The 16,750-nt window shown below is 34.8% G+C and overlaps 1 protein-coding gene across 3 annotated transcripts in view; it reads left to right on the top strand.

The window, feature by feature from the left end:
- step (cytohesin steppke) overlaps positions 1 to 11,122 on the top strand; it is an 88,336-nt gene extending 77,214 nt beyond the window's left edge. For all 3 annotated transcript variants that reach the window (XM_083110724.1, XM_083110725.1, XM_083110726.1), the window contains 4 exons: positions 3,562 to 3,673; positions 6,924 to 7,151; positions 8,281 to 8,350; positions 9,720 to 11,122. In XM_083110724.1, the coding sequence (XP_082966850.1) occupies positions 3,562 to 3,673; positions 6,924 to 7,151; positions 8,281 to 8,350; positions 9,720 to 9,807 (498 nt within the window). In that variant the 3' untranslated portion in view covers positions 9,808 to 11,122. The remainder of the gene's footprint in view (positions 1 to 3,561; positions 3,674 to 6,923; positions 7,152 to 8,280; positions 8,351 to 9,719) is intronic.
- Positions 11,123 to 16,750: the final 5,628 nt, after the last annotated feature.

Consider the following 16,750-nt stretch of genomic DNA (forward strand, 5'->3'; position numbering starts at 1 on the left):
TTGATAATTTCCATTAGTTGCTTGAATCTGTAAAAAAAAAGGGGGGGGGGGTATGTCATGGAGTGTGCTTCAATGTGTCTCCAGCCTGCTTCTTTACTTGCCAGTGGAGGACGTTTTCAAAAGCATTGTTACCGCCCATCAGTAAGATAATTATGTCTTAGAGGTTATCCCTTCCCACCCAACAGATGTCATCGATCTAGATTTATGTTTTTTTCAACTTCCGAGTGATTTATGCACATACCTCCAGATAGAACTAGCAATCATGAGACATCGTGAAAATCCAACGAATAGTGGTTGAGCCCTGTTGTCAATTCTTCATCACTTTTTTTTCTAAATTTATTTATTTATTTTGCAATTGAGGTGAAAAGTGGAAAGAAGAACCCTATAATTTTCAGGTCTGTATAACGTTTGTGCCGTGAGCAGATGACAGAATTGCACACTTTCAGCGACTGTCAGTTTGGTACGAACTACTGTTGCCAATTTAGTTTTTTTGGAGCAAGACTTTCTCGCATCGAGGAAAACACCATTGTTATCTGTTGTTTAACCAAAGGAATGGTTGTAGTTAATTCCAGTCTTGGCTTTCCAGATAAATTAATTTCTGACATCTGTATGTGCAAGTAAACATACGTAATTTAAATTTTGGATATTTTCGTCTCCTTTGTTCTGCTCTATGTTAATTGAGACTATGAGAATGGATGGAAAATGAATTAAAGACCAAGAAACATTGACATGACCACAATGAGGTCATCTGACCTTGTAAGGTGTTGGGATGACCATTACTGGGCAGAAGCTTTAAGAAAAAAATAAAGGTAAAGGTGACCTCTCTCATTCAGTGTGAATACTTCACATTGTAGTTTGTTCTGCCTCTCATGTGAGTAGACACCTTTACCTGATAATAGAACATAGGATCCTTGTTTGGGACCCTTGTATGATGGCAAGACGACAGGTTACTATGTAACATATAAACAGATTATATATAATAAATGTAGTTGCTTGAGAGAATAGAATCCCAATTTTTAGGCACGATTTAGCTCTTTTCTGCCAATCCAATGTGACAGCTCTGGCCTGTTCCGCCAGACCTCAACCGGAATAACCCCATAGCACTCTTTGTCCTAAACCCAAAAAAGTCTTCCCTTGCATTGTACTCTCAAAGCCCTCTCCTCTTGTTATCTCTTCAGGGTAAACGAAATGGCCTACCTCTTAGCTTGTGTGGGTCGGCTGCATAAAAAAATGTCTGCGTGCAATATCTATTCGACGACAGTGTTAACGCATTAAATAACGTTTTAACAACTTTTAAATTTTTCACATTTTGCTGTCACTTGCCACTGCTACTTGCAAAGGAAAATAGAGTTGAAAACATTTTAGAAATGATTGTTATAAGAAGGAAACATGAAAGAACAAAAGTGGGTCTTACCTTACCGATAATTACATATTCACTCAATTAAGAACTCAATTGTTTGTGTTGTTCTTGCATTTCAGTCCAGTACTTTCTTGCATAAATCTGATTGCTGCACACGACACGAATCAAAAACAAAGCTCTACCACCATGAACCTCGTGCTGCGAGCCACGCTGCCTTGTAGCATCATGAGCAGAGGCACGTTTTCACAGACAGGGAATCCTAGTTTATGATAAAAATAAATTATTCTATTTCCAATGCAAGTAAAACTACTTTGTCAATATAGGGCGTAGCTAGCATTTTAATTTACATAATTTGGTATGAAGACTTACTTTAAAAATATAAGTTTTTTAGACTTTCTGTTTACGCTACTTTGTTGGGTGAATCGACAAGACCATCAGCACTCGCACCAGAAAACAAAGTCAGAACTACAGTACTCCGTAATTTTCAATTTCACTTACTCTTGTCGATGAAAGGAAGGAAAACTTAAGTTTTGTACAAAATATGGAGAATGTACAATGAAATAGAAATCTCTCTGCACGAACACAGGCTAATGTTTATATAAAATGCTGGTACACCACAAATTTCCAAACCTGGCGGAAATGCAGGGTTGGTGATATTCTGTTCGTTCTAGTTGGTAACACCGCGATGCCGGCCTCAGGAGCACATTATAAGCATACGTACAGTACTCGTAAGATTAGGCTTCCCGCTTATACAACCGTATAAGTACAACAGAATGTGAAGAGAAGAGGCCCTAGCAGATGTACCTCACTCCGTTGAAACTTCGTATACTGGACAGGGTTAGAATTTTTTTGGAATTATCATAAATGAGAATTCCAAACTCTTGCATTGCATTACATATGTTTTGAAGAAATAAGTAAAGACACCTTTAAAATAGTAATGGTGTTGGTAGGTCCGGCCTTCTGGTCTCATACAGGGTGGGAAATAACCTTTTGCTAGGGGTCTGCAGGAAAAAGTAACTACAATTAAGAAATTACGGTAATGCCAAATGTTTACTACGACAATTGTGGTTACAAAAACAAAATTAAAAGTTAGTTCATGACAAAGCACCTTGCTTCAAGGCAAATGCTAAAACCAAGACCTTCTTCGGCGAAGTGGCATTGACTTCTTCAGCAGTTCTGAATGGCCGGGTGCATCACCGGACCTGAATGCAGCGGAGCACTTTGGGGCTATTCTGAAGGATGCAGTTGAGTCCTGGATGATAGTGGAACGCGGACCGGACCGCTATTCCCGGCCAACACTCCTTGCACATCTGGAGCAAGTCCTCCGTGACATGGAATGGAATACGGACGGACTGTTTGCGAATCTTCCGAGCTCCTACCCTGATCGTCTTGGTGCTGTGAGAGAAGCAAATGGCGGACATACTAACTTTTAATTTTGTTTTTGTAACCACAATTGTCGTAGTAAACATTTGGTATTACCATAATTTCTTAATTGTTGTTACTTTTTACTGTGGACCCCTAGCAAAAGGTTATTTCCCACCCTGTAGGATGCTTCGCCACCGGCAGCATCAAGTATTTAATTATAATAATACAAAAAAAAAATAAACACTTTAAATTTAAAAAAAAACAAAAACCTGATGGGCTTTGAAATGTTTGATGTATGAAGTCCCATACTAGCAGAAAAGGTTGGAAATCAGTGATGCATCTCTTGCGTTCTGTTCTCATGCCACACTCGCAACTTCTTGCTGGCAGCAGCATGACAGATAAGAGGAAATGAAAAAGGTGCTCCCTTAAAATTGACACTTGACACATGACACTAATGTAGGCATACATTGACCTCACTTTGCATAATCTACACATAAGAGTTTGAAAGTTTATGCCCTTGTGGCTTAGGGTACTGTGGCACATACTCTGGGAAACATTGCTCTAAGTGGCAGATTTTAAAAATTTATGAATTAGTGTTTAAAGTAGTATCTCTTTCTTGTATAACAGAAATGTGTAATGTTAAAGTTCAGGTAAGTATAATTTGAACTATAACTGACTGAAAAGTTATGTTAAAATTGTGACTTAGCCAAAGATCCAACCTGGGTTTATGACATTTTTTCTTCCACTAATCTCCATTCATCCTATGGATCTTGAACAAAGTGATGTTAGCACTGTGATTTTTATAGATGCCCACTATAACTATTTCTATCTTACAGAGCCTGTACGAGAGCATTAAGACTGAGCCATTCAAAATCCCAGAGGATGATGGCAATGATTTAATGCACACGTTCTTCAACCCTGATAAGGAAGGCTGGTTGTGGAAACAAGGTAAGGGCATTGTGAATAAGTCATATGGATACAACCGAGCATGTACTGATTTCTCAACATTTTGAGATAGTATGTAATCTGGTTGCTATGAGTTTACCTTTTTGGAAATATCCTGTGCTATCACAGTCAGCAAGCACCCTTCTTTCATTTTGAATTCACTAAAGTCGTTTTCACGTTCAGAAGACACAACGGTGCTTATGGAGAAACCGCACAGTGTTGCTAATACAGCGCTAGCTCATGTCGCTGGGAAATGATGAGCTTCCTTCACAATGAAGGTGTTACATATTTTGTATATATAATGATAATTATATGTAATTACTAATATTAATATTATACTGTGAACGATACAGTTCATTAGCATGTCATTTTCCCATTAGATTCTTAAATTGCCTCATTTTCCGTAAATATGAATGTCGCCACAATATAATATTGTTTCTTTCAATCATTAGTGCTTTTTTTCCTTGCTTTTCGAATTTGAACCCCATTTCTTTTACCAAACGGTAAAACGTTGAATAAGTGAAATTGGGCAAATCATTGTCATCGTTAACTTCCTTCATTACGGCTCTAATTGTAGGGGCAGCATTTCGAAACAGAAATGCGTTAAATTTCCACCGTATAGCACTACATACGAAGTCATTATACTTCACTTCCCTGCTGGTTTTATATTGAACCCCACCTTGTCTTTTTCACGGTGTAGTGACTGGTCCTTTGCCACTTTCCTTTCTTAATCTAAAGAAGGTGCTTTTACTGACACCAGTCGCTTTGCAAAGTTCACTGACAATAAACGATTGGCTACGTCCGGGGTTATTTTCTTTCAAGTAGACGAACACTGTTCTCTCTCTCGGCACTTTTAATTATCTTACCCTTTTTCCTACCATTGCGATCACACACGAGTGTAATGCACCAAATAAAGATACGTTGTCTATAACAATGACACTTCAAAAAAGTAAAAATCACCGAGCGCTCACACAACTGAAAACACTGTTTCGAGAGAGGAAAAAAGTCGAAGCAGATCTCTCACTCAAGTAAGGGGAACCTGGCACATGGGTTAGATTCAAGTTGCAACCCAAACAAACAAACGAGTTATGGCCCACTTGAACTGATAAGAACTGACTCAAGCAAAGCATGTCATATTTCTATCTTGAAGCCCCATATTTTGTCACGTCTTGGAAAGCCTTTCAAGGGTTAATATGGTGTCTATGAATTTATGTGTACCTTGGAAACTGAAAGGTGATCTTCATTTCAGTATTAATGTCGACAATAATGTAAACAAAAGCAAGGTGTATTTGCGACAGCACTAATGTTGCTCAGAACAGCAGCATTGGGAATAATTGTCAATTATTAAATTTAAGTAATTGCAATTCTATTATAACAAACTGCATGAAGTTAATATTTTTACTGAATGGAAATAAAATAACAACTCGAAAACTTGGTGGTGATTAGCGGTAATGCTGCGGTGCGTCAGCTCAAGATGGCCAGACAACGTCTCCTTACTTCGCGTGCGGTTTGGGTTAAAACGAAACTCCAAATGCATGGAAGTAATATTTCTGGGAATCTTTTAGTGGTTATAAAAAATAATTTCATTATTTTCTCCACAACTTTGTCGCTGGAAGTTTTTACTTGGAATTACAGAACAAAAAATGGCCAGCGACGACATTTTCTACTGCACGAATATAAAAAATCTCCACATACTTTATTTGAATATTTTTTAATGCGAATATGCTTTAAAGTATTGATAAATTGTGAGCACCACCATCACCTATGACAATTAAAAAACAGTGTCAATCTTTTTCATAATGAATGCTACAATTTTACGTCATGTTTCAATGTTAGGAATGAAAACAATGCAAAAATTTTGTTTTCACAGAAAATTTGAGTTTTTAATTTATCTAAAAACATGTAAGCAAGTTACCAGTTTTTTGTGTTCACCATCGTATTCTCTACAAAATTTCCTCAAAAACTGCAGGTACTGATTTTACGTAAGCTAAATTTGTAAATCGAGAAATTTCAGAACAGGGTGCTTGTATTTTTTCATTAGAAAAGGATTGTCCATAATAGCCCATTGTGTCTTCTGAACGTGAAAACGACTTTAGAAGAGGGTTTTTCCTCAGTAATTGAGCAAGTGGGGGGGGGGGGTGATGTATCTACACACATGTGCATGTATGCATCTATGTTGCCCCTTGAGATATGTGTGTGTGTGAGGGGGGGGGGCATACATAAGCCCCATAGTTGTAAATTATGAAAGTGAGGAGTGGACTTGATTGATATGTAAATGGGTCATGTGCTGACTATGAATATCTACTTCACTCCTACTCATTATTAGTTTATTTATTACAATTTAGGGATGGGACCGATTAATCGGTACTCTATCGGTATCTGCCGATATAGGCATATTGGTGTATCGGTAAAATTACAGATTATTTTACCGATCCGATATATTGATAAATATCTGATAATTTAGTGTAAAATTCTGCCATTTTGTTATAATTTTTAAGGATAATCTCCATGCCCTACTTTCTAAAAAAGTAAATTTCTAAATATGCAATTTCTTTTGCACTGCAGTCAACTTGAAACACACATTTATTAAGGAGGTCAATGAACCTTTCAAGTTCTACAAAGAGCATCTCTAATTTTATATTGCATCGGTTATCGGTAAATTTTATATCAATACTTTTATCGGTATTGACTAAAATTTCATATCGGCCCATCCCTATTACAATTTATAATTATATTATAATGTAATAATATTTATTATAACAATTTATTAATATGGACAATTCTCATTATATTGGTAGTTGTGTAGGTAGCACAACTAAAGAATCTGTGGTAAAATTGAGCTATGTTTTTGATTTCATTAATATATGATATAATTGAAGGGTCGGGGGAAAAAAACAGATGTCAATTTTCTTTTGTAAGCGAGGTAGTGGTATCTTTTCTTGCCATATGGATGCTGTACTTTACTTTACAACATGCTTTCTTTCATTTCAAAGATTAGACACTTCCATTCATCAAAACATGTGTTTATTGTACCTTTTCATTTACATGTTCAGTAACGTTTTGCAATTAAAAGTCAATTTTTCTGGAGTTCAACGAAAAGTTCTGGTTTCCCCCACTTACCCTTCAATTGTAATAATTGCAAGCAATTATATTCCATTATATACGTGCATAATGTGATATGATATGAGACTTATTTATGATATGTATTGATGTTATTTATAATATAATTAAAAATTATATTTCCCTCACACAGGTGGTCGTTACAAGAGTTGGAAGAGGCGCTGGTTTATTTTGAATGACAACTGCCTGTATTACTTTGAGTACACGACTGATAAGGAGCCACGAGGCATTATTCCGCTCGAGAACATCCAGGTCAGGGAGGTACAGGACCGCAACAAGCCTCACTGCTTCGAGCTGTTTGCATACGGCACAGACTTCATCAAAGCTTGCAAGACGGACTCTGAGGGGAAAGTTGTGGAAGGTGAGGAAATTAATCTTTTGATTTGTACAGAATGTTATCCGTATGACATGTCCAAACATGTTGAAGTAACTTACAAATGTCCAATACTTAATGCTAACAATGCAAGCAGCAGCAATGCTGGCTGAAGTTTTAATGTCGTGTGTTTATAAAATAGAAAGAGTATATTGAATGAGAAATTGAAGGTGGTTTTTTTTTAAGGAATTTAATTATAAATTGAAATAATTAAAATTATTTCTCTTGTAGTCTATGGTTGTTACAAGCATAAGAACACAGTTTTTGTTGTGATGTTTCAGGAGAACATATGCTCCCTTCATCAGACATTTATTTTTGATTTGATGAAGGGAGTGTGTGTGTGCTCCTGAAATGTTGCAACACACACTGTTTTTTTATTCTTGTAATCACCATAGACTAAAAGAGAAATAATTCTGCAATGCAAGCAAGAGATAGAATTCTAATAGTGGAAAATATTAATTAGAATTTTTATCATTGTACCAATCAAAATAATAATATCTAGTAGTCTTGCATGTGTGCAGAACATTGCTCACATTTTGTCTGAAGTGGGAAATGATAATATCATACTTTAGAGCTGCAGGTTGACAGGTAGTAAGTCAGGCAACATTTCCTTCCATAGACGTAAACACAATGGTCTGGGGAAAATATTAAGTCTTGTCGGTGCGAATTGAATGTTTATAACAATAATAATGAACTTGCTTGTACACTGTATGTACACTGAATGTAATTTTCATTATCACCACAATTGCCATATGAAGTGTTAAAATTAATATTCCATACTTATATTCTCTCGTGTATTATTGATAAACATCATAATAATAGGACGTATTCAGAAGTTCAATGTTTTCTGTACTATCTTTGCTACATTGTTCCATATTAATTTTCATATTCATGGAAAAGAATCCAATGTTGTAACAGAACTCCCATTTATTACAATTGAAAGCAGATGAAATCCTGGTACACAAACCAACACCAGCACTGCTGAGAATTTCTTCCAGAAGTGGCACCAGCTATGCAAGTACCACACTAAGTGTTTTTGTCACTTTAATCAGGTTATCATTCTATCAGTAAAACTGCCAATACTTGAAGCATTGTTAAGAACTTTATTTTCTTTCAGGAAAGCATACCGTGTACCGCATGTCCGCAGCCACTCCAGAGGAAAAGGATGACTGGATCAAGTGCATAAGGTAATAACTTCCTCAAGCATGATATTCTAAACATTAGGGATTGACCAATGGGAGGTTTTTGCCAATACTGATATAAAATTGGAAATGTTCCTTAGAAAACATGGATAATATAATGTATTTTACCAGGATACTACCATGAGTTTTATCTTGGAAGAAGAAAGTGCACTATGGCTTCTGTTTTCACTAAATTAACACTATTTATAGATATATTGGCAAAATTAGAAGCAGTTTTACTGATAACCCAATGCAGTGAGTGATGAGCCTTTTATTCTGTAGATAACAATAGAGTACCAACTAACCTGCCCCATCCCTAGTATATAACATGACTGGCTTACCACTAACCAGTTGGAGGGTGAAAGTGTCATGGAAGACTTGTGTAAACATCCAAAATCTGGATCCATAAAATTGGATGATTTTTTTGTGTGTGTCAGGATTAGAGACAGATAGAAAATTCACATTTTTCTCCAAGCTTTTTGATTGTAGATATTTCGTGTAAAAATATTTTATTATCCTTAATTTGTTTTCTCGAATGATGAAAAAGTGTCATTAATTAATTAGCATGCAAAGTTGAAGACTTATCACTTACGTACTAGTGTGTTAAGGCAGTTTAAAATGTTCTGGAAAGTTTACTGTGTAACTCTTGTGACAAACCTAATTGATTCATTTATCAATTCACCATTGCCAACTTCTGCAGAGTGGCTATTACAGTGCACTATAATGCCGTGGGTCCAAATCCCAACCTGGGCATCAGTGTTCTTACTCTGTCGATTTTTTCCTATCATCCTCATTGTCATGATTAGCTAAAAGTGGCATAAAAAGGGCACTTTATTTCTCTCTAGCATTGTTAAACCCGACGGTTTATGGCTGAAGCAACACAAGCCTTCTATCTGTCCCTATCCTGGGCAAGATGAATCCAATCTTTTCCATCCTTACCCATTTCCTTTAGGTCCATCTCAGTGTTATCCCTCAATCTTCATCTTGGCCTTCCTACAGGTTCCCCAACAAGAATTCTGTAAAGTCTTCTTTCCTATCCCATTCATGCCACATGTCCTGCCCATCCAATCTTAGAAAAGTGGTGCTAAAAGAAGAAAAATTAAATCAAGTCTACCATTAATAGCCTAGTGGCAATGAGTCACTGAAATTGATGGACAAATAGATTAGGTTTTTCACAAGTTAAATGTTATATAAGAAGTGAATTTTAATCATGTTCATGCTACAAACTTAAACAATACACTTAACTTTCATTCATTTTAAGAAATTATCAATTTGCAAAAAACAAGCACTGGTTACAAGTACTGACACATTGCTATTTCATAGTGATCTATGTTTTTGTTGCATTTTGTTTAACACTTTTCTCTCACTATTGCAGGCAAAGTATAAGTCATAATCCATTTTACGACATGCTAGCTGCAAGAAAGAAAAAGGCCCAGAAGACAAGCACTCATTCTAAGAGCTAAAAGTGCAGTTAGTTTCGTCCGTGATATTTATCTGGTGCTAAGTAGCCAAAGCATTAAGCAGGATAGTGTGAGCTGCCTGTAGGCTAGGCGATTGGATAGACCACATGAAATGGTACGTGCCTATTGTGTAAAGAGTGCCTGAGCTGAGAAAAGCTGTCGTTATATTTTATACTGTTGAATCATCATCATTCATATCAAAAGCGTGAATGTTTCAAGGGAATGGTAATTGTGCGTGAGGAGCAAGGTGTGTGTGTGATTTGGTGCACAGTCTCTTGCACATTCATTTGTGTTGTTGTTTTTTCTTTAAAAAATAACATATCCAGTTTGATGTTGATATTCAGTTGAAGTACTAACAGTCTTTGTTTTGCTGATCTAGTCAATATAAAAGTAAGAGTTGATGTTTGAAACGAGAAGAACTCTCTCAAGCTTTGGATTATGTTCTTATGTTCAGTGTTGTCACATGTACAAAATCAAAATGCTCCACAGAATACAAACTCAGGAAATCCAAAGCAAATGCATCACCATGTCTGTGAGGTATCGCCACATTTGGGTTTCTGGAAGTATTTGATTAAGATTTTGCCACTAGGTAAAAATTGAACTTGATAAACTGTACTGATATTAAGCAATTCCAAGAAACAGAATCCTAGAATGTACAGAGTGAATGAAACAGTGGCCAAACGAACAGGGTTCATTATAACAATGGCTGGTTGTGACAAGTGTTTGTTAAAACAAATTTACTATGAAAAGTTAATCAAATATGCAATTTTCTGTTGTATTTTACAGTATTTTTCGTTTGGAGATGTTTGAGTTGTGTTGACAGCTTTTATGTTCACGTTCAAATTTCCACATCACTTTGTTCTGTCACAGTATACAATATTACCCCCTAAGTTCGGGGCCAGACATTGTAAAAGCACAATAAGTGATTTTTATGTGAATTCCTTGTTTTTGTTGTAAAAGGTTTCATGTGTTTTCATAGATTCAGAAGTATTTTTTTTAGAATTATAGTCAAAAATAAGATCTCCAAATTTTATGGCAGGAAATACAAAACTTGTATGATATTTTGTTGATTGAACATGAATTTCCGCAAAATTATTTGAAGTCTTAATTCTAAATTATTTCAGTTTTTAAGTAGTATTCTAATGTGTTTTGTGAAGTCACAAAGAGGTGTGTCGACAATTGTATTGTGATAGTGTGACTAACTTTTAATATATCCAGTTAACACACCATGGATTTTGTTAGTTACTGTGAGATAAAAATTGAAGGTTCTATTATTTTGAAGTTCTGATAACTAATATTATTTTTTTATTAGGAAAAATATTTCTGGCAAAATAAAGTTCAATTTCCTAATGTTCATCTTAATCTAGATACTAAAAATAGAAAAGAATAAAGATATTAGATATTGCAAAAACGTGCAGAATTACATGTATATCTTCATATGAGTTATATGAACATATTGAGATTTGTTATGAAAATAGAATAACAATTGGTATTGTGTACCCTGGTAAATGATTGTTTATGATTTTACACACATATTCTGTGGTTCTGCCATTGTTTACATAAATGTGTGTCATTTTAATAAATTACAGTTCTTCTAGTCTTGCTTTGAAATACTATATTGTCTAGCGAATATTTTTATTAAAAAATATATGGTGTATTTATGTATTAAAAATATTTTCAGTTTCTAGTACTACCATAGTAAAAATAAGGTTTAGTTTGTATACTGGAATTCATATAACACACCAAATTATTGGTAAGAAAGGATGTTGGGAATAGTATCCCAAATTCCCAGCGGTCCAACGTAAGTTTCTTTTTTCTTCACCCTCAGTCTTCCAAGCTGACACTGTAATTGTCATCACTGTCTCATATTATTATTCAAAGTTTCCAAATGGTGAAAGATCTGAGGAAGTGAGAAAAAGTCAGTTTAAGATTTTGCCAGTGTGTAAAATTGTTTACGCAATAAGATATTTTTGAAGGCACACAATGAGGACATTTAAAATACAATTTTTGTGACAGAATTTTCTTCTAGAACTACATACCAGAATTTTTTCTGCATATTTTGCTGTGTTCAAGGACTAATACAGTAAAGCCTCGTTAATCTGGACTATTGGGGGGATAGGTTGACCGGTTTAACGAAAGTCCGGATTAACTGAAATAACCTAAAAGAACAGTAGAAAGTGCATTAAAACTCTGTTTATAGCAACAAAACACGTTTATTATGGTGTATTTAAAGGGCATAGGCCTAAATACACTATACAGTACAGTACAAAGTCTGCGGGAAACAGAATTTCATCAATGGTTGACTGCCTTTTCTTTGGGAAGTTCTCTTGTTGACTCCTAGCCACATTTAAAAACCTTGCATTTTTTCCTTTTGCCTGTCCGGATTAAGCGAAGTCTGGCTTATCGGGTTCCGGATTAATGAGATTTTACTGTACATGCAAAACACACATTTTCTTTTTTCACCATGATATTGCGATCCAAACCATACCATTGCATATAATAGCAAATCTCAGTATAATATACATGCACAGAATATCGGAGTCACAGAAAAACATTTCAAGGTACATTTATATTCAGAATATGTTCCCCATGTTGTTCTTTTCTAAACTAAACATTTGTGTACAGGAGTGCATTAAAGTGAAACAATTTCTAGAAGCAAATATAAAATGGGGACATATAAATAATGTAAAAATTGCCCTCTCCCCCCAATAAGGGAGTAACAGAAATGTGTGAACCATCATTTCAGAAGTAATTATTTTTTTGGGTTATAGTTTGCACTAATAACAATAAACATTTTGCTGATGGATACCTTTGAATTCTAGTTATGGGCACTTCGTTGTGTATGAATGCTTGCCCATGGCTATTTTCATTGCATTGAACAACTGCCAGTTTTCATTTATTCAAATTTAGTTCAGGAATTTGTTATTATGGTGCTTTTTTGTATGTAAAACAGAAATTGCACAAAAAGCTGATACCACACATCATGAGTTAACCAGGTAGCACTTAAACAACTATTTATGAAGACAGTTGTGCATCCTTACAATGTCATTCTGTGTGTGATTAAAGAGACATAGGAGCATCATTAATTAAGACAATATATTGTGGCTGATGTTCATCTGACAGTGAGCATGATGGTGAAGTTGTAGACTAGCAGCTGTGTAAGTGTGCTCTTAGTGTAGTTTTTATTTAGTACATGTGGATATAGTTTAGAGATATTATGCTGTATAGTCCTATAAATGTAATGTCAAGGACTTGGCAGACTGAAGCCTAAACTGAATGCTGCCTTTGTTGTTGCATAATTATTATTTCCTGCTTCAAAACAGTGTGCATTTCTTCAAGTACAGTGTTTAGCATTGGGGACAAATCCTCAGCCACTAAACCGCAATAACTGTACTGTTATTCGCATCTATGCCTATGCATGTAAATGCTAGTAAGAAACTGCTGAATTGTAGTCTCTGCACTTCTGGGTGCAATCAATATCCCATTGATTGATTGATTTGGTGTTTTGAGTCTACTTTATTCACATTAAGGCTAATCGGGACTGGACCTACAGTTTAAAGTGGGATCCGAACCACTATGAGCCTCCACTGGGTATCGAACCTGGGACCCCTTGATTACAAGACGACAATTCTACCAGTGCACCATCGAATATCCCATTGAAAGTCAATGGGATTGTTACAACCCAGAAGTGTCCATGACTGTACAAGTGAGTTCAGTATGTCACAATTCTTTGTCTGTGTATGATAGAAAGTTTAGCTACAATATGGCTTATTCCGGCTGCTTTCAGTTAATCTTATCTGTGGGTATGATAATTCTTAATTGCTACACTTCAAATTTATGAGATATGTAAATTATGTTCTAGTAGCACTATTTCTTCTTTTAGTGGCATTTTAGCACATTCACATGGGTCTTTTTTTTAAAAGTATTTCCATGGCATGTCGTAAAATATATTCCAATTAAAACAGGTGCACTTGCTAACAATTATAAAAACAGGTACCAATAAGAGTCTGGAAAGGTTGTAGAACTACATGTTTAGAGGTGATCAGACTGAAGCGATAAGAGATGCATGTCGCTTGAGAACAAGCCAATCAACAGCAACGTTTCACACTATAAGGTCACGACAAGCTACACAAGCCTGTGTTAGTTCTACAACTTTCTAACCCTCCTGCAGATACCTGTTTGTGTATCTTTTTAAAGTTGCCATCTCCACATATGTGCTCCTGTTTAATATCTCGGAAGAAGCCAAATGATATTGGGGAAAGATTGGAGTACAATACTCGTACTGGTTCTAACTCGTACTGATGCTTGAAAATTGTAATAATTAAAAACATTGTTCAATATATTGATTAATATTAGTGCAAATATTGCATCCCAATTATAAGCATCTATTTATCAGTTTTGCTTTAAAAAAAATTCAAGGATTACTTCAGAATATCAAAATACCTCTTATGTAATCACAAAATACAGCTTTTCCACACAATATCGAATTATGCATTATTTTCAAGATCAGTAAAACCCCAATTTTATGATCCTGGATTTTACATTTTCCCCGCATTATACATTAAATCTCGATCGTCCCAACATAGAAAAATGTTACAAAATTTCCCCCTATTTTACATTTTCCCGCATTTTAGTTTTTTTCAGCTTGGTCCTCTGTAAAATTGAGGTTCCACTGTAATTAGACACCACAAGTGTGTCACGTGACATTTTTGCGAACCCCACGAAAAACCAAAACACTGGAAAAGTATCAGCCAGTATTGATGAATAAAAACCAACCAATGCTTTCGGATACCGATACATCAGCATGGATATCGACTCAGCCCTAGGTGAAATGGAGTACTTGTAGAATGTGCTTTCCATGTTTTATTGATTTGAAGTGTAAGATTGATTTCTAGTAAAGCCTTTTTGAAACTTGCAACTTTTCATTTTGAATGTTATGGTTCGAATTCTATTCCAATTTGCATTATTCCTCATAGTTTGAGAATGTGAGAATGTACTTGCTGGACATGGCAAGAAAGTATTTGTATTTGAACTTGTAAATTCTAGAAAAAATTCCAATTTTTTTATTTTCAAAATTTATTCAGTGATTGCATAAAGTATTTAAACCCTCTATAACAAACCTTGGTATTCCGTTACATTGTAGCATGTTTGCTGACTTCTGATTGTCAAGTCCTTGATGTTTTTAATCACTGGATTCTATAACGGATTCACCTCTGGTCGTAGTTATTAAGTAACATATTCATTAAAACAATTTGTGTGTTAACACTTAGTGTTATAGCATTGTATAAACAGAAAATAATTATTTTATATATATACAAAATATATCTGTCTGCATATTAGCAATTTTATTTAAATGTATAACTGTGTGTGTATATATTGACCACTTAATCTTGTTGTTGTTTCTTTTTGTTTTTTTATTTGTGCAATGCAACATACTACTTTAATCAAAAGTTTATACTTTGTGTGGAAAGGCATTTTCTTGCATTTAGAAATGTAAATATCATGTGTTAATTTTTCTCGTTGAAGATTTAGATCTGTGAACAGTGTTTATCATTCCAGTTACATCTGGATCTGCTTTTACAGAAACTAGATATCTAAATAAGACAACCCATTCACATTTACTTATATTTTTAACATTAAAAAAAGAGGAAAGGTGCTGTAAGTTGGAGTTTGGCAACATTGAAAATATTGATTGTCTCCAGTAAGTAGCTTTATTTTGCAGAGATATAGTAAAATGTTTAAATTAAAACATGCTAAATATATAATCGATTTGTATTTTATATTTGTAGTACTTCTGTATTACACAAATTACTTTTGTTTTCCAAATTAACATTAAAAATGCAGTATGAGAATGGTCAAGTGCATTATGATTTAGCTCCTTGTTGGGCACTCAACTCATATTTTATTTTAAATTAGTTACATTTCTTATTATATGAATTTGTAAGCTGGCAATTTTTTTTGTTGCAAATTCTTTGATCGTAATACATTGCAGTTGATGTTTAAAAAAATCATTGTTGCTTTCTTAAGTTCCTTGGTGAAGGACACGGTGAATGCATAATTGTGTAATTTTTTTTTCCTCTGCCACAATGTGGAAATGTTTGTTCCATTTGGATTGAAATGTTCAAGTTTAGTTTTCAGACTGAATTTCATTTTATTCCAAGGTCTAAATTTATTAGAAAATTGAAAGTAGCTGTTCATTAACATTGGAATTCTGGTCATGTGCATCATACAAATTTGGGTGATAAGTCATATTTTGGGTGCATTTATTGTAATTCTTAACGTGTGTAGATTTTTCCAAGTTCAAAAAGTATAAGGGAGGCACTAGGTTTGACACTTTCCAGTGGTTAGATCAAATTTTAAACTAGCGCCAGCCTTGATTAACCAATCTGTGAATGGTTCAGAGGTTTGATATTCACTCTTTCTGGAAACAAATAGTAGTGTATAATTTGTACACTTTATTGATTTTTGTGGCACAACACATTTGGCAGGTATTCCAACTGTTGCAGTCCTTCCACTTTGTACATCCAGGACTGCATTTTACAGTATCTGGTATCTTAGTACTCAAGTTTTGTTGTCCTTATGTGCGTGTGATTCTCATCATCCATCTCATTACAATTCATCCTCATCTTCATGATTAGCCAAAATGGCAGAAAAGTGAAGTAAAGCAGATAAACTATTAAAAAGATTGCATCAAGTTAGCAGTGTTTTAATAACAATACCAGAGTTGATAAGGGTGATTCCGAAATAAGTCTATCCTCTTATAATCAACGACTAAAACTACTTTATACCTTTTGATTTCTCATACAAATATCTCCTGTTAAGTTAATTTTGGGGGGAGGTAGAGCTAAACAAGTTTTGAAGATCTTTATAATCTTTGGTTTGAACCATTTCTAAACCCAATAAATTTTCAAGTAAAATAAATCAGTCAGCAGTTTCAATCTATATT

The sequence above is a fragment of the Lepisma saccharinum genome, chromosome 24 (genome assembly GCF_977018435.1).
Source record: "Lepisma saccharinum chromosome 24, izLepSacc3.1, whole genome shotgun sequence".
NCBI classification, from domain to species: domain Eukaryota; kingdom Metazoa; phylum Arthropoda; class Insecta; order Zygentoma; family Lepismatidae; genus Lepisma; species Lepisma saccharinum.